Here is an 18,155-nt window from a genome sequence, read left to right as displayed (position 1 = left end):
CACCTAAGTTTTCTGAAGTTCTTACTAGAAAACAACTGCATTGCCCACCTCAGATCACAGAACTGGGAACATGGGTTTGGAAAGCAAGCTGGGGTAAGAGGGAAGAGTTACCTAATAAAGATGCAAGGATTGGCCCATCCACAGGATCCATCAGGAGAGCTTCTTTCTCATAGTACTTACTAGAAGAGATAACAGAGAGCAGCATGTTGTAGCATTCCACACTCCAACAGGGACAGTGGTTTGAAATCCCTGCAGTGCCCTTCTCTTCCTCTATCACCCCTCCATGCTGAGAGGACAAGAAGCCCCAAGAGGCTGTTCCTGCCAGCCATGACACCCTCCTACAGCACATTGCAAGCACCACCACCTCTTAACAAAACATCCCCAGAACTGGAAGATGACACCTCCCTAGGACAGGACACCTCAGTGTGCAGTTTCTAGAATCACAGAATGCATCAAGTTGGAAGGGATCCTCAAAGGTGTGCTGGTTTGAGGCCAGCCAGAACATCTCTTGCCCCCAAAGGGACAAAAGAATGACACACGCAAACGGATTGGAGAGTGATGGAAAAAGTTTAAATGGAAAAGCAATTGGTGAAGCTACAGAAAACTACAAACTACAAAGCATAGTGAAAAAGAACATCCTAAAGCATACAGAACCCCCTCACAGGATTCCCAAAAGCTTCCCAGTCCTCCCACCTGAGGGTCTACCCAACCCCTCAGGGCTCTTCCTTCCCCCCCCCCTCCTACTGCTAGGCAAGTCTCAGGCTGGCCAGGTCTGAGACTGCCTCCCCCTCCATTCTCCTCCTGGCATTAGGCCTAGACAGGCCTAAGAGGCCTTGAGGATACTCCCCCGGCATTACCCGATAAGAGAGGACATCTCCCATGGGAGCAGAGGGAAGAAAGAGGAAGAGAATGACTCTGCAGATGGCCTTATAGGGCGCAGGATTTATGGGTAGAAATACGCCGTTTCCTGTGTCCACCACTCTGGGTGGGCACCCAGGACACCAGAGGTGTATCTCATGCAGCAGTGGCAGGGGGCACCCAGCCTAAACTGCCACAAAGGTCATCCTGTCCAGACAAGGACAACATGGTCCCCAACAACTCAGCTATCAGCACTTTATTTTAGGGAGTGTGTGGTGGCTACCAGCCAGCAGGGAGTCAGTCAGAACCCCTGTGATGGGCAGAAAGTGATACAAATGGCCTGGCCCATCCAGGCAACCCCCTGGCCCATCCAGCCACACTTGGCCACACCACCTTCAGCACCATTGGGGCAGAGGCAGGTGCTGGGAGGCAGTTGGGATGGGCAGAGGGCTGGCCTTGTGGCAGCACTCACCTGCTGTTTTCCACCAAGTAGTGCACGATTTTGTCCAAGACCTTTTCGAAGAGGGCTGTGCGGATCCAGAGGTGCTTGATGGCTTGGGGGGACAGGTTGGGCAGCTTCGGCACCTTCCGCACGTTCTCCGGGATGCCCTGGGCCTGGTTCCGTCTGGAGAGGCACAAGGGAAAAGACAACCACATCACTGGCTCATCCCTGGGCACTGCAGGAGCCCAGGGCACTCGTGGCACCTCGTGGGGCACAAGGCTGGGCTCTCGCTGGTGCTGACCGTGGTGGCCGCCCAGGGAACCATGTGGGGATGAAGCTCTGGAAGCTGCTCCTTCACCTCTTCCAACCCTTACTCCAGGAGGCCCACATCTGCATTGGAGAAGTGGCATCACTGGATCAGTTCTTCACTGTAAGGGTACCCCAGGACAAGCCTCTGCCTCAGCAGAGTCCTCCAACCCCACACCTGTTCCCCTGGTGCCTGAGGACAGCAGCTCTCAAGCAAAGCAGCAGGACAGCATCCAAATCCCTGCCCCAGGGAGCTGCTCCATCCAGCTCCCTGGTTCCTGTCCAAGGATGAGCAAGCCACTCTCCCACAGAAGTTGAATTATTACAGGTTCAAGCCCTGCACACTGAGGCAGACCAAATGTGGTTCCAGTTGGCTTAGTTCACTGGTCCATAAACTGTGACAGCTCAGGAGCAGACATTAGCTGCCCCTGAGGCAGGAGACACAGGGCAGAGGAATTAGAACTTAGAATCATAGAATCACAGATTTTTTTCACTTGGAAAGACTTCTAAGATCATCAAGTCCAACCTTCAACCTAAGACTACCATGGCCATTAAACCATGTTCCAAGGTGCCATGTCCACAGATTTTTTGAACACCTCCAGGGATGGTGACTCCACCACTTCCCTTGGCAGCCTGTGCCAGTGCCTAACTTGTTCATCCCAGTTTAAACCACAACACGACTCAAATTCATAGAGTGATTTAGGTTGGAAGGGACCTTAAAGATCATACAGTTCCAACCCCCTGCCATGGGGCAGGGACACCTTCCACTAGACCAGGTTGCTTAAGGCCTGGCCATGAACACCCTTAGGGAGGGGGCATCCACAACCTCCCTGGGCAACCTGTACCAGTGTCTCCCCACTCTCACTGGAAAGAATTTCTTCCTGATCTCCAGTCTCGATCTCCCCTCTTCCTGCTCAAAGCCATTGTCCCTTGTCCTAACACTTCAAGCCCTTGTAAACAGTCCTTCCCCAGCTTTCTTGGAAGCCCCTCCAAGTACTGGACTCACACTCTTTGAGAAAAGCAACCAATTTGGTCAAGATATCAACAGCTCAGGACAAGCCTCTGCTGCACTGGCAGAGCAATTCCTCCCGGAGAGGCTGAAGCTGGAGGCTGCGATCCACACCCATGCCCAAACAGGAGCCCCCTGAGGGATGGATAGCAGCAGTGCTGGTGCCTTACACGTTCTCAATGAGCTGCTCCAGGTCTTGCACCTTCTTGCAGAGCTCCTCAGCCTGAGGGAAGCTCTTCCCCACCTTCATGAAGAGAGCTGCTATCTTGTTGCTGCGCAGGAACCCGGCCGCCCTCCTCTTCAAGCCGTGTAGGACGCAGGCTTCCACAGCAGCTGCAACACAGCAAAGCCCCAGCTGCAGCTCATGTCACAGCAGCCCTTCTCCTGCTGCAGCCATCACCTGGCTCTGCAGCAGAAGTGGTTCCCAGGAGGAATCCTGTTGGTTTTCTTTCCCAGTACGGGCTACCATTGGGTGGCGAACCAAGGCACGAACCCCTTGCTGTATAGCAACACGATTCCAGAAATGCAGAGAACCTCAGAAGGCCTCCCAAAAATCCTTTATTGCTGCCTTGTAGAATCCCTAGCATTAGAGTCTCAGAGTCCCACTTACAGAAGTAGTCCTGGAAGCCCTTAACATGAAGCAGCTAACAGTAGTCCCAAGCATATCCCTCACAGCATCCCTACACCGAAGCCCTAGCCAGAACTAACAGAAGCAGAAGTCCCTACCAGCCCTAACCAAAGCCATTCCTACCTAAGTCCCCAACCCAGAAGTAAGTATTGCTCATAGGGGCTGCTTTTTATGCTCTTTGTTATCAATCCCTTAACCAGTAAAACCCACCCACATCTATAAGCTAAAATCTTTCTCCAGTCAGAGGTGCCAGCATGTCAAGGAGGTGGCTTCTGCAGCATGTTCCAACCCAAGGGTGCCAACGTGAGGATGCTGTTCTTGGCACCCATGGAATGTTATTGTTTTGCTCTATGCTAAGGGATTGGTCAAGCTAAGGAATCCTGCACTCTGCATGCATCCAGCAGCTGCCCTCAGAACAGTGGCAGCAACAGAAACCCAGTGGCATGTTCTGCTTCTGCCTGAATGGGCAGGAGATGAGGGAACCCAGGTGTCTTCTGACCCAGAGCAGCAGGCAGTGGGGCAGGGCTTTGCTGCCTGCAGAAGCACAAATCCAACTATGCAGACCAGAAGAGGAAAAAATTGAGGTTGGTGTCAAGGGTCAGGCCACAGGACAAGTGATAGATGCTCTCTGTGAAGCCCTGCCCCTTCCCAAAGGGAAGAAGGGAAAACTAAACCAGCTGGGATGGAACGAAGAGCAATCCCATGAAATAGAGACAAAGGGATCCAAACCAGTACAGAATCCAACCCCTGATGTCACCATTAGCACCACTGATGGTGGGGAAGGTACTGGGCAAGTTCCAGACTGGACTCAGCAGCAGATGAGAGCTGGATTCTGGAACTGGATTCAGAAACACAGGGATTGGGATGGAAGGCAGAAGGGACAGAGTCCTCCTGGAACACTGGCCAGTGGAAAAGAGGCATGACCCTGGTGATCCCCCAGCTTGACCCTGAAGATGCCATCCATGGGCTGCAATCCCTTGTTGGGCAGTTGAGGGTCAGCTGTTCTGCCTGCTCCTCCCTGCAGGTGCCACCTCTGCCTTCCTGACACAATGTGGCAGTGCCCTTGGTCTGCAGGAAACCAAGCCCAAGCCAGAGGTTTTCTGCAGCCCAGCCCTTGGCAGGAACTCTCCCCACCAGCTTCTCACTGCTAGAAGCAGCTCCTGGCTGTGCAAACCTGCCTTGAACTTCAGAAAGTGCCTCACTGACCAGGGACTCACCTGGGAAGTCACAGGCCACACCAGCAGCTCAGTCTGGCTTCAGAGACACCCCCCCACCCCCCCCCCCCCGCCAAGATTAGTGGTGGCTCAGCTGCTTCTCAACAGTTAAGTCCCCAATTCCTGCACTGAGCTTTGCCAAAAGGCAGCATTGGGCACTCACCAAACCACAGGGAGTGCCCAGAAAGCACCAACTGCCTGTCTTGTCCTCTCCTCCCCTGCCAGGCTCCCTACCCAGGCACGCAGCAAGCAGGGAGCCCAAGGAATCAGCTCTGCTGGGGATGGGAGATCACAGAATGGTAGGGGTTAGGAGGGACCTCTGAAGATCGAGTCCAAGCCCTTTGCCAAAGCAGAAGGAGCCCTTTACCTAAAGCAGAAATTCACAGGAAGATGTCCAGGCAGGCTTTGAAAGTCTCCAGAGCTGGAGACTCCACCACCTCTCTGGGCTGATGACTCCAGAGAAAGACACATACAGGCAGGGCTCCACCAGCAAGCTGTCTGCTGGAGTCCCCTGGGAGGGCTCAGGATGGATGCCTGGTGTCAAACACAGGCTCATTAACCAGGCTGATCCAAGCTCTGGGAAATGACACAGCTCTGCAGGCCATGGATCTGGGCCTGACAAGGAGCTTTCTGCCTCACCACCACCCACCCCTTCCCCAGGAACCCACCAAGCCCACCCCCCCTTCAGCCACCCAGCAGATGCTTTCCTACAGCTGAACTCTATGGAGACACCAAGAAAGAGATTGTATGAAGATCCACCAGCATCAGGTCCCAGGGCTGCAAGATGCTCTCCTTCTCTCTGCCCTGCTCAGTGCTATGCCTGAGCTCAGCACCAAGCAGGCAGCATCTGAGGTCCTGTGCTGCCAGCAGAAAAGCCACATTTGGACCAGCCAAGTCCTGCTCACCCAGTCCTAGCCATTAAGAACCATTGGATGGAGATCTCATTTCTAAGCATGATAGGTCCCATGCATGGATGGGTCTGCCTACCTCTCCCAGGGGATTATATTGAATCATGGAATTGTTCTAGTTGGAAGAGAACTTTAAGGTTATCCAAGAGTCCAAAACTGTTCACCCAGCACTGCCAGGTCACCACTAAACCATGACCCTCAGTATCACATCTCCATGGCTTCGAAACCCCTTCAGGGCTGGGGACTTCACCACTGTCCTGGGCAGCCTGGGCCAGGCCTTGACAACCCTTTTAGGGGAAGAAATTGTTCCTCAGGTCCAACCTAAACCTCCCCTGGGGCAACTTGAAGCCATTTCCTCTTGTCCTGTTGCTTGCTCTTTGGGAGAAGCAACCAACCCTTACCTGGCTCTAATCTCCTTGCAGGGAGTTGTAGAGAGCCAGAAGGTCTCCCCTCTTCCTCCTCTTTCCCAGGCTGCACAACCTCAGTTCCCTCAGCTGCTCCTCACAAGCCCTGTGCTCCAGACTTACTGCTCCTGTGCCTGGCTGTGGCTCCACATCTTCACTAGAGTGCCAGACAGCTTCAGCCTGACCACCCAGTGCTCTGTCCCACTTCATGTCAGGACCACCACACCTCCCTGTGAGGTAAGGAGCAGCACATGGGAGAAAACTCAGACTGCTGAAGAGCCCCCCAGCATGTTCCAGAAGGCATCAAGTATCTGTCACTAATACCATAGCCTCAACCTCTCCAAAGTACTACTCCTGCAGGCCAACCCCCCTGCAGATGTGCTGTGTCCACAGAAAAAAAAACTCTCCCTGTGCTTTCCCAAGGGCTCAGAGACTTGAGCACACACTCCAAGAGCACCTTGTCCACACTAAATCCAAGGACAGGGACAGTTTCTTCTTCAGCCTTGTGAATTTTGGAGCCTGGTTCTCAACTTACAGTCCCCGCTGTGAAGAGAAAGCCTCTCCCCATCCCTGCAGCAGAGACACACGGTGCAGAGGGAGGTCCAGAGGGAGTTTTGGTGCCTGGCAAAAGACTGAACTTGTCTCTGGGGTCAGAAGTGCTCTGGCCTGGCAGGGCTTGAGCATCCAGCCAGTCTCAGCATTGATGTGGACAGCAAAGCCCTCATCTCACACAGCCCCCAGCCCTGCCACCGGCTCTCCATCAGCCTCCCAGGCCAGCGTGGACCTGACAGATGCCAACTCACGTTTGTCTGCTTCAGACCTTCCCCTCCTGGGCACCACAGGGCAGCTGCCTTTCCCTGCCAGCCCACTGCTTCCATCAGGAGGGGTTTGCAGACCACTGGCTACGCAGAGGATGAGGAGGGCTCTGTGAGGAAGGCAGCTCAGCTCTCCCCAGGGCAAAAAAGGGCAGCTCTGCAGAGCCAGGCGTGCAGCACGCTCTGCTTGGCAGGGAAAAGAGGTTGTGGATGAGCTCAGCCAGCTCATGGAGAGCCCCAGCACCGAGGAAGGTGCAGGTCCCAATCCAATGAGCTGGTGCCAGGGGATGGAGCAGGTGGAGACGAGCAGAAGCCACTCCAAGAGCAGCATTAAGAAGGCAGAAGGAAGCAAGGAGCCCTTCCTGCCTGGATGCCTCCTCTCCACGCTGCAGCAGGCTATAAATAATGCCAGGCTGCCAAGCCTCGTGCTGCAGAGCAGAGCAGAGAGTGAGTCACACCTTCAGCTCTGCTCTGCTCTTTCGATGCCATTCAGGCACCAAGGGACCAAGCACAGGGGCCTGAAGCAAGCATCTGCAGGGCTGTCACGTGAGGGCCCAGCAGCAAAGGAAGAAGGTGGCCTCTTCAGTCTCCAAAGCAGAGAAGGAGACCTCACAGCTCTCTTCTCCTTCTCTTCTCACAGAATGGTTTGGATTGGAAGGGACCTTAAAGATCATCTGGTTCCAAGCCCCTGTCATGGGCAGGGACACCTTCTGCTACACCAGGTTGCTTGAGGCTCACTCCAGCCTGGCTTTGAACACCTCCAGGGATGATGGTGAAGGGTCTAAAGAACAAGTTTTATGAGGAGCAGCTGAGGGAACTGGGGTTGTTTAGTCAGGAGGAGGCTGAGAGCAGACCTCATTGCTCTCTACAACTCCCTCAAAGGAGTGAGGTGGGGATTTGGTCTCTTCTCCCTTGTCTCAGGTGACAGAAGCAGAGGAAATGGCCTGAAATTGTGCCAGGGGAGAGTTAGGTTGGAGATGAAGAACAATTTCTTCGCTGCAAGAGTGGTCAGGGATTGGAACAGGCTGCCCAGGGAGGTGGTGGAGTCCCCATCCCTGCAGGTGTTCAAGAAACCTGTGGCCATGGCACTTGGGGACATGGTTTGATGGCCATGGTGGTGTTGGGCTGACAGTTAGACCAAAATCATCTTAGAGGGCATTTCCAGCCCAAACAATTCTATGATTCCACGATGTGTCCACAAATTCTCTGGGCACCCATTCCAGTGTCTCACCACCCTCATAGTAAAGAGCTTCTTCCTAATGTGCAATCTAAATCTACCCTGCTCTAGTTTCAAACCATTGCCCCTTGTCCTGTCACCACAGGCCCTTCTAAACAGTCCCTCTCCAGCTCTCCTGCAGCCCCCTTCAGGCCCTGGAAGGCTGCTGTAAGCCTGTTGTGCTTACTCCTGAGGATGCTCCAGTCTTACTCAGAGGTGACAGTGCTGCACGAGCCTTCTCAGAGCATCTCCTTCAAGTGCTAGCTGTCATCACTTCAGTCATCTTCTTCCCAGCCTCCGGCAGCCCTTCAGCTATTCATAAACTGAGGAGGTGACACTCACCCTCCCCACGCAGCAGCTGCATGGTCCCAGCCTGGCTGTGCAGCTGACTGGAGCTCAGCAAAACATCTCTGCCCAGAGCCACAGGCTCAGCAAGATGTGTCTGCTACCAGCAGACTGTACTGGGCACTGGCGAGGTCACACCTCCAATACTGAGTTCAGTTTTGGACCACTCACTCCAAGAAGGGCATCGAGGTGCTGGAGCAGGTCCAGAGAAGAGCAACAAAGCTGGGGAGGGGTCTGGAGAACAGGGCTGGGGAGAAGCAGCAGAATGCAGGTGGTTTCTGCCTGCTTTGCAGAGACAGCTGGTGGCCTGGGAGGGCCTCTGGTCTCTCAGGTTCACCACTGCATGGCAGAAAGGACAAGGAGGTGCCCAAGACCTGTTCCAGGAGCACCCAAGCATGCCAGGCTCTGCCCAGCAATGCCCCCAAAGATTCGCCACAGATCTCCAGGACCACAAGAAGCAGGAAAGCTGTGACTGCCCAGAAGGCTCAGGCCAAGGGAGCCCACAACATCTCCTCCAGGACAGGGCAGAGCTGGGCCCAGACCAAGCCCTGCAGCCCTGGTGCTGCATCCTGCCTGCTGAGCCAGCAGCCTGTGTGTTGCCATAGACACAACCACGGCAGAGCACGGGCACCAGGGCTGCAGAGCTGGTTGGTGAGTGGGCAGGGATGGAGGACAGCCTCCTCCTGCAGAGCTACACTGGGGCCTTTTCTGTGAGTGAAAAAGAGAGGGCAGGAAGCAAGCACGAGCTCCTCAGGAGCTCACCTCAGCACAGCAGGACCACCTCGCAGACAGAACCTCTGCCCATGCCAGGACACAGGAACAGACACCACACTCCCCAAAAACCCATTCCAAGCAAGGAGAGATGTTGTGCTCCAGGGCAATGCCCTCCCAGTGGGCAGAGGGAACTCTAACCACTTCCATCAAGAGCCCCATGTAGGAATTTTGTCTTGCAAAACTGAGGGAGCATCCCAAAGAGGGCAGCTCCACCAATTAAGAGTGATGGAGCTTCAGCTCATACATGCAAGAGGGGAAGCACAACAGGGTAAGACTCTCAGTGGGGAGCTGCTAGCCCTCAGCAAGCCACCTTCACCTCTACCACTTACCCAGTGCACAGCTCTGGCATCCACACCAGCCTGAGAGCAGCACTGGAGGGAGAACCTCTGTGTGTGGCACAAAACTGACTGCTGCTCTGCTTAACATTGCCAAGGGAAAGGGCTACAAACAGGCCCAAAGCCAAAGCATCTGGGCAAACCACCATTGTGGTGCTACCAAGCCAGCAGACAGCAGAGGACTTGCTCTTCCTCCACACTGGTCACTGGTGTCTCCCCAAACCAGTATCCATCTCTCAAACAGCTGCTAGTGAGGTGACAGAGGCAGATGGAGGGCAGCAGGCACCTTGCCAAAGCACACCCTTGAGCTCTGGGGGAGTGGGTAAACACTTGACACTGACAGGGCACAGAAATCACAGCTCCTGTGTCTGGTTACTGCTGTCCCTTTGCCTCCTTGAAGCTCTCCATCTGGCTGCAGCTCCATCCCACCTGCATCCCCAAGGGGCTGAGGGATATTTTTTTACCCATCCTGCACAAAGGGCCTGTTCCATGCCCAGGGCCACAACCACCTCACTCAACCCTGCTATCAACAGACTATCTGGTCTCTGCCCAGGTATGACAGTCACCAAACAGCTCCCAGCCCACCAGCCAGGCCTCTTTGGGCACCTCCCAGCCCACCAGCCAGGCCTCTTTGGGCACCTCCCAGCCCACCAGCCAGGCCTCTTTGGGCACCTCCCAGCCCACCAGCCAGGCCTCTTTGGGCACCTCCCAGCCCACCAGCCAGGACTCTTTGGGCACCTCCCAGCCCACCAGCCAGGACTCTTTGGGCACCTCCCAGCCCACCAGCCAGGACTCTTTGGGCACTTTTGCAAACACTGATCCTGGCAGCGCTTGGCACTGGACAGTTGAAGCTGCTGGAACAGCTGCTTCACCTTGGCATCCACTGTGCCCAAGGCAGATTTTTATTCCCCACTTTGCACAACCAAAGCTGCACAGAGAGGCCAAAAGAAGAGAAACAACTTCATTGCACCCCCCTGATTGCAAAGCCTCCCCTGATCATCAGCACTGACCTTATCAAAGGGCAAAATTCTGTTCTCATCTGTCAGAGGAGCCATGGGGAGCCAACCCATGAGGCCATTAGCATCAGTCCGGGCTGGTCCAGCCCCCAGAAAGCTTCTCCAGTGCAGAGCAGCTGCTGAGAGGAGCCTGGACACCTCTGCACAGATGGTACTGGCCCTCCAGCCACACCATGCATTACCACACCACAGTTTTGGCTGCCAAAAACCAGGAGCTGGCAGGTTGCCCCAGATGCTCCTCCTGGGATGCAGTGGCCTACTGAGCCTCAAACTCATGCCATGTGCCACCAGGACCAAGGCTGACCCTCTCCTGCTCCACTCTACCTTCAAGTTACAGACACTTCCCCTCTTCCTTGGACCTCCACAGTCCTTGCCCACAGTGCCCCCAGCACATCTCACAGACAGCATCCAGCAGCTCTTCAGGAAGGATTTTTTAGAGCTCAGTTTGCCAAGATTTTGATGGCTCCACTCTGAAACACTTGCACAGTTACCAAATTGTCACAGCCTAGGTGAAAAAAAACCCCAAACCAAGAGGGGAAGTGGAAAGCACAGCTGCCAGAAAGCAAACCCCAAACCAGCACAACAGCAGAGCAGCTCTTCCTCAAATTCCATTTAAAATCCTTTCGTGGCCTCCAGACTCTGCTCTGAGAAGAAGGCAAATCTGAAGCCTCCTTTCCATAAATTCCCATCACAGCAAAGAAATATTTGGACTTGACAGACTTTGTTGAATCTGTTCTCAAGGGAATTAAAAATAAAAGATCCTTTCCAGTCTCTCTGAAGTGCCTGTGCATGCTGCCAACATCCCTCCCTCTTCTGACACGTCTCCATGTATTTTAAGCACAGAGCAAAGACCTCAGGGACTCAGACCGCTGCCAGAACAACTCAGCCTCTGGCACCAACCACCCCTCCAGCCCCAGCATGATACCCCAGAGCTGGAAAGTGTCCCCAGAAGCCTGAGTGCTGAGCAGGGAAAGCCCAGGGTGAAGAGGGTGCTCCAGCCCTTCAGTGTCACCAGGGACTCATGGATTCATAGAACGGTTTAGGTTGGAAGGGACCTTGGAGACCATCTAGTTCCAACCCCCTTCCACAGGCAGGGACACCTCCCACTAGCCCAGGTTGCTCAAGGTCTCATCCAGCCTGGCCTTGCCCACCTCCAGGGAGGGGACTCACCACAGAAGGAGATGATGTGGCTGCTGTCCTCATGCACAAACTTCCTCGTCACTGCCTCCTCCATGATCTGCTTCACCTGTCAAAGAGAGGCTCAGTTAGACAGATGTTGAATTTCAGCACTGGACCAGAGTGAGGAGAGCTGTGGTGGAGTGTGTGACAGCCCCAGCCAGGCTGCTCCCTCCCCACCATGCCCACCACAGCCTCACCAGCTAAGCTCTGGCAGCTCAAAGCAGCAGACCACAGGATCTGCAATCCCTCTGCTTTCCCCTCCTCACCCCACAGCCCTGGTATGAACACCAGGTAGAGCCTCCTGTCCCTGTGCCATGCCTCTGACAGCCAGTCTGTCATACCCTGCTGGGAGCTGTGGTGGCTTCCATGTCCACCTGTCACCCTCCTTGACATCAGCAAGAGTCCAGCTGAATGTTTCATGCTTAAATCTTCATAGAATCATAGAATCAGTCAGGGTTGGAAGGGACCACAAGGACCATCTAGTTCCAACCCCCCTGCCATGGGCAGGGACACCTCACACTACATCAGGCTGGCCAGAGCCTCATCCAGCCTGGCTGCAAACACCTCCAACCACCTCTCTGGACAACCCATTCCAGGCTCTCACCATTCTCATGGTGAAGAACTTCTTCAGTTCTTGGAACCCTTTTCTTCTTAACCCAGTTCTTCTTCAGTTCTTACCCCTTTTGTCTTTTTAATACAGAGCTGTCAGCATGCCTGGATCTCATCTTCTAAGTGCCTCTAGAACACCCTGCTTTTTACCTTTGGTGTCAGAAAGTGCAGGGGAAAGGGCTCAGAGAGCAGAGATGTGGGCATGAGAGAGGCTCAGCATCACAGAACCATCAAGATGTTCTCTCTGAAGTCACAGGGAAGAGCAAAAACCAGCAGGTCAAGACATGGCCAAGCAAACCTTGAATGTAGGAGAGACCTTTAATGGCATCATTTGGAGACTGAAACTGCTTTGCAAGATGGATTCAAGGTCAGCTACGCACAGAGACAGCACAATAAAGGAAATCCCTTTACCAGTATGGCTTAAGGAAAAAGTCACATCCAAAGCCAACAGCATCTCTCAGCATGTCAAAGCCATCAGGTCAGCTCCCACTGCCTCTCTGCTGGGTGACTAACAAGCCTGCTGGTGACCCCAGGGGGAGCAGGACTCTCACAGTGATTTCACCTGCATCCCACAGCTCAGATGGGCTGACAGTGAGTCAGGAACTCACAGCAGGGACCGTCCCTGGGATGTGCACCTAGGGACTGGAGGTGGCTCAGAGAGCTGGGGCATTCCCCTTGGCACAGCATGGAATAGGCTGTCCAGGGAGGTGGTGGAGTCCCCATCCCTGGAGGTGTTCAAGAAATGTGTGGACATGGCACTTCGGGACAGGGTTTAATGGCCATGGTGGTGTTAGGTTGAGGGTTGGACTTGAGGATCTCTCAGAGCAGAGGGCTCCACTTCCAGAGACCTGCAAAAAAACCTTCCTCTATCCCCATGCTGTACTGTGACAAGTGACCACAAACTGTGGCTGTCCCTTATCAGGGGACCTTCTGGCAAGGTGAGGCCAGGAGACATTATCAAGCCCTTAATTTCATCACACTCAGCAGGCAGTTGCCACATGCTGAGCACCATGGAAGGGGGCAGCTGCCACCCTCATCCAGGCTTCACAGCTCCAGCAGTGCTTCATTGTAAACCTCAACTGCAGAAGGAACGTGGTGAAAGAGAAATGGGGACAGAGCAAGTCCCAGCAAGAGCAAAGGAGGCTCTCTTGTCCATTTGCTGCATTACAGCAGGATCACAGAATCATACAATTGTTAGGCTTGGAAGGGACCTCAAGGCTCAGCCAGTTCCAACCCCCCTGCCATGAGCAGGGACACCTCACACTACAGCAGGTTGCTCACAGCCACCTCCAGCCTGGCTGCCAAAACCTCCAGGGATGAGGCTTCCACCACCTCCCTGGGCAACCTGTGCCAGTGACTCACCACCCTCATGGGGAAAAACTTCTTCCTAACATCCAATCTGGATATATCCCTTCATCCTGCACCAGGAGAGGTTTAGGTAGGACACAAAGAACAACTTCTTCCCCAGAAAGGTTGCCAAACCCTGGCCCAGGCTGCCCAGGGCAGTGGTGGAGTCCACATCTCTGAAGGGGTTTTAAAGCCATGGAGGTGGTGCTGAGGGCCATGGTTTAGTGGTGACCTGGCAGTGCTGGGTTCATGGTAGGACTGGATGGTCTGAAAGGTCTCCTCCCACTGAAATGGTTCTATGATTCTATGCAGTGGTGGATTAGAGACAGGAAGCAGCATGTACATCTTGTCCACCAGCACACCACATCAAGAGTTCCTCCTTTCCTTCCACCTGTCATTACAAGCCTCCAAAACATAAATGCCACCCCCTTCTTCTGAAACCCTGATGACCCCAAAAGCTACCACGATCACCCCCTGACTGCAGCCCTGGCAGAGAGCTCCAGTGACACACACCTTGGAGTCCTCAGGGAGTCCCCAAAATGACCTTCTCCCAGCAGGCTGAGCTGCTTCCATCCAGACGGCTCCTGGCCAGCAGGTCAAGAGGAATTTCTCCCTCACAGAATCACAGGACACACCGTGTTGGAAGTGATCCTCAAAGGTCATCTTGTCCAACTCCCACCCCCCAACTAGCTCCAACCAGAGCAGGTTGTTCAGGGCCCCATCACACAGCCAAGTAATCACCCACGAAAACAACAAGCACAAAGACAGAAAAGGCACCCTCATGGCAACCCTGGGAGTGTTGGCATTTTAAACCCCCCCCCCCTCAAAACACCCTGGAGAATCAGTGCCCATGGTTACACAGCTCCCAGCTTCTGCTAAATGAGGAACACCTCCTGACTTAAGCAGGAGCTCCACATTTCAGCAATACGCTCCCCACTGATTGTCAGCCAGCTTCTGCACAAGCCCTGGTCCTCCCTGCTCTGCTGCAACACCCATTGTAACAGTGGGAGAGCTGAAACCCCCCTCCCACACTGACATTAACCAGGCTATGGCTCAGCCTGGAAGCAAATAAAAGCTGCAATTCTACAGGCAAAACTACAGTCTATGATGAAATGCAATGAATATGTACAAATAGACACTATTCACAAACCTGTACAATCAACAGAAAAACACAACCAAGCCCCCCTGGCTTCCCCCTGAGGGGCCAAGCCAGAAGGACTCCCCCCTGGCAGAAGGCAGAGAGTCAAGAAGCAGAGAGAGGTCATTAGACTTAGCTTGTCAAGGTCAGTATGCAGGTGTGAGTTATCTTCCAAAGGCAGAAGGAGAAGAGAGAAGCAGAGCAAGCTGAGCCTGAGTGACTTTGTTTTGAGTAGTGATTCTTAAACATTTCTACCTCTCCAGTGGAAGTGTTTATTTTGCTCTCTTACAGCCCAAGAGTGATTTCTTTCCATTCTTTCACTTTTCTGCTCGACCTCTGTGAGGAAAAACTACAGGCAGTCTTAAAGCCATCACACCTGTGATCACACCCACCACAGGACAGCCTTCTGTGGGGCATGGACCATCTGGTCACTCCATGCCAGTGGAGCAACCAGCACAGCAGGATTCCAGCTCTAAGTGGGCATCTTGGCACCAACACAGCACAAGCAAGCTGCCCTCTCAAGGCACACACACAAAAAACCCCTTCCAAGAGACACTGCTTAGTGGAAAATTACTCATTACAAGGGAAAAAGAAAAAACAACCAACCAACCAACCCACTGTGTTGACTGAGGTTATCACAGCACACAAAATAAATCAAAGATATGGAAAGAAACGGGAGTGGGGAAAGAGCATGGCACAAGGGCAATGGGCTGGTGTGAAGGGCTAGAGTAGAGCAGGAGCAGCTCTACAGACAGACAAAGTCTCACCAAGGGATGGCCAGCCAGCCTGATATGGTGTCTAAACAAACCTAAGTGTTCTGCTAAGAGTGTCTTCAAACAAAACAAGCTTTAATTTAAATGGGCATGGCTGGCATCTGTAGCACACCTACTAGCCTGAGAAGAGAATCCCAGCATGGTGGAGGTTGGAAGGGACCTCTGGAGATCATCCAGTCCAACTCCACTGCTCAAGCAGGGGCACCCACAGCAGCTTGCCCAGGATCACAATGGCCAGGGGGGTTTGGAAGCTCTCCAGAGGAGATTCCACAACCTCTTTGGGCAGCCTGCTCCAGGGCTCCAGCACTCTCACACCAAAGAAGTTTCTCCTCCTGTTCAGATGGAGCCTCCTGGGTTCCAGTTTGTGCCCACTGCTCCTTGTCCTGTCCCTGGGCACCACTGAGAAGAGTCTGGCCCCAGCCTCTTGTCCCCCACTGGTCCTTGAGTCCTGGTCCTGCTCTTGCTGAGCACTGATCACATCCCCTCTCAGGCTGCTCTTCTCCAGGCTCAACAGCCCCAGGGCTCTCAGCCTTTCTTCTTCACAGAGATGCTCCAAGGCCTCTCAGCATCTTTGGAGCCTCTGCTGAGCTCTCTCACATAGCTCCCTGTCCCTGTTGAACTGGGGAGCCCAGAACTGGAGCCAGCACTCCAGCTGTGGCCTCACCAGGGCAGAGTAAAGGAGGAGGAGAACCTCCCTTGACCTGCAAGCCACAGTCTTCTTCATGCACCCCAGCAAACCATTGGTCTTCCTGGCCACAAGAGCACATTGCTGGCTCATGGTGCACTTGTTGGCTGACAGCACTCCCGAAAACTCATGACAAGTCTCCTCTGCTGTCATCTGCCTATTCCAAAGGACTCTCCCACCCAGTCCAGAGGCAGGGGAGATCACAAACACCACCACAGCAGCAGCAGCCACCATCTGCCACGGTGCTCCCAGAGCTTCTCTTGGAAGCAAAGTGATTCTGTGGCACGGGAGGGATGGAGAAGAGCAGCAGCTAACCCACACTTGGCTCCCTCCACACAGCAGCCTTGCTCAGCCTCTAAACACGCCAGCATTCCAGCATTTGGATGCTAATTCTCATATTGTAGCCAGAACAATCTCCACAAATGAAGCTGCCCACTCCCTATCTACAGCCAGTCTAAGGAAAATGAGATGTTTGCTCCTCTTCTGTGAGACAGGAAATTAAACCAGCAACTAATCATTTAGCTGGAGGTAAACTCCAGAGGAACAGCACCAAGTATTCCACAATAAAAACCACTCCCCCCCTGGCTCCAGCTGTGAGCACAGGACAAGTCCTCCCTGCTGAGGGAGAGAGGGTCACACAGCACAAGAAGGTGTCCACACAAGCTCACTGAAGTCACTGCAGTTCCAAAAATACAACAGAAGACAAGATCTGAATCACTGACTCGTGAGCAGTGAGCTAGTCCTGCTCTGCTACATGTGCAAGCCCAAATTACAGGGGAAAACATTTGGTGGTTGTTTTTTTTTTTTCCCCTCCTTGTTTCACCTCCAAAGCCAGATCTGGGCACAAAGAAGAGTCCTTGGGTTATGACCTTCATCAGAGACATCAGGGGAATCTCAGTGAACCCACTTCAGAGCAGGGGGTTGAGCTTGCACCCCTGTACCTCCAGTATAGCCCCAAGCAGAATCATAGAGTTGTTTGGGTTGGAAAAGCCCTCTAAGAACACTGAGTCCAACCATCAACCCAACACCACCATGGCCATCAAACCATGTCCCAAAGTGCCATGGCCACAGGTTTCTGGAACACCTGCAGGGATTGGGAGTCCACCACCTCCCTGGGCAGCCTGTTCCACTGCCTGACCACTCTTGAAGCAAAGAAATTTTTCCTCACCTCCAACCTAACAGCCCCCTGATGCAATTTCAGGCCTTTTCCTGAAATGTCCTGGGCAGGGACACTTGATCTAGTGTGAGGTGTCCCTGCCCATGGCAGGGGGGTTGGAACTAGATGATCCTTGTGATCCCTTCCAACCCTGACTGATTCTATGATTTCCTCTTGTTCTTTCACCTGATAGCAGAGAGATGAAACCAAATCCCACCCAGCTCCAACCTCCTTCCTGCAGAGAGCAATGAGGTCTCAGCCTTTCCCCTGCTTCCTGCAGAGAGCAATGAGGTCTCAGCCTTTCTCTTGGTTCCCCTTGCTTGGGCAGCCCCATCCCAGACCCCAACTTCATTTGACTAACCATCTTTTTCTCCCCTCCAAAACCCCCAGGCCCCAATGAGGCATGAGATCTCTGCTACAAAATTCCCAGGGCCACTCCAAATCCAGTTTGCCCACAACTGAGGCTCACAGCCACTTCCAGTCCCAGCTGTCACTTAGAGTGGTGGAACAAGCCAAATATCACAGCAGCTACACAACCACTGAGGTGCAGAGATGGGGAGCAAATCAATACCTCTGGGTTTAATGAGTTTGAGGCAATATTGACTCACAACTCTGCTTTACCTGGTTGCATTTTCCCAGGGAAGTCATCCTCCATCCTGTTCTAGATTACTCAGAGATGTTCACAGTCACAATTTCCCAGGCTGTGCTTCTTGCAAAGCCTTTCTCTGGTTATTAAGGGGTTCCTAGTGAGGCACAACCCCTCCAGGGTGCTTGGCCATTCATCTCTGTGAGAAGGAAAGGTTGAGAGCCCTGGGGCTGTTGAGCCTGGAGAAGAGCAGCCCCAGAGGGGATCTGATCAGTGCTAAGCAAGAGCTAAAGAACCTGAACAGGACGAGAGGATGGGGCCAGACTCTTCTCACTGGTGCCCATCTGATGGGAAAAGAGGAAATGGGCACAAACTGGAATCCAGGAAGTTCCACCTGAACAGAAGGAGAAAA

The 18,155-nt window shown here is 53.5% G+C and overlaps 1 protein-coding gene across 1 annotated transcript in view; it reads right to left on the bottom strand.

The window, feature by feature from the left end:
• The window catches only part of SGSM1 (small G protein signaling modulator 1), a 33,961-nt gene extending 22,451 nt beyond the window's left edge, over window positions 1-11,510 (bottom strand). Inside the window, exons 1-4 of the mRNA XM_054392557.1 lie at window positions 11,441-11,510; window positions 2,786-2,948; window positions 1,331-1,483; window positions 112-179 (exon numbers count right to left, since the gene is read on the bottom strand). Coding sequence (XP_054248532.1) covers window positions 112-179; window positions 1,331-1,483; window positions 2,786-2,948; window positions 11,441-11,504 — 448 coding nt within the window. The 5' untranslated portion in view covers window positions 11,505-11,510. The remainder of the gene's footprint in view (window positions 1-111; window positions 180-1,330; window positions 1,484-2,785; window positions 2,949-11,440) is intronic.
• Between the last annotated feature and the right edge of the window lie 6,645 nt (window positions 11,511-18,155).

This window comes from Indicator indicator, chromosome 26 (genome assembly GCF_027791375.1).
Source record: "Indicator indicator isolate 239-I01 chromosome 26, UM_Iind_1.1, whole genome shotgun sequence".
Classification (NCBI taxonomy): domain Eukaryota; kingdom Metazoa; phylum Chordata; class Aves; order Piciformes; family Indicatoridae; genus Indicator; species Indicator indicator.
This window is presented reverse-complemented; position numbering and strand designations above follow the sequence as displayed.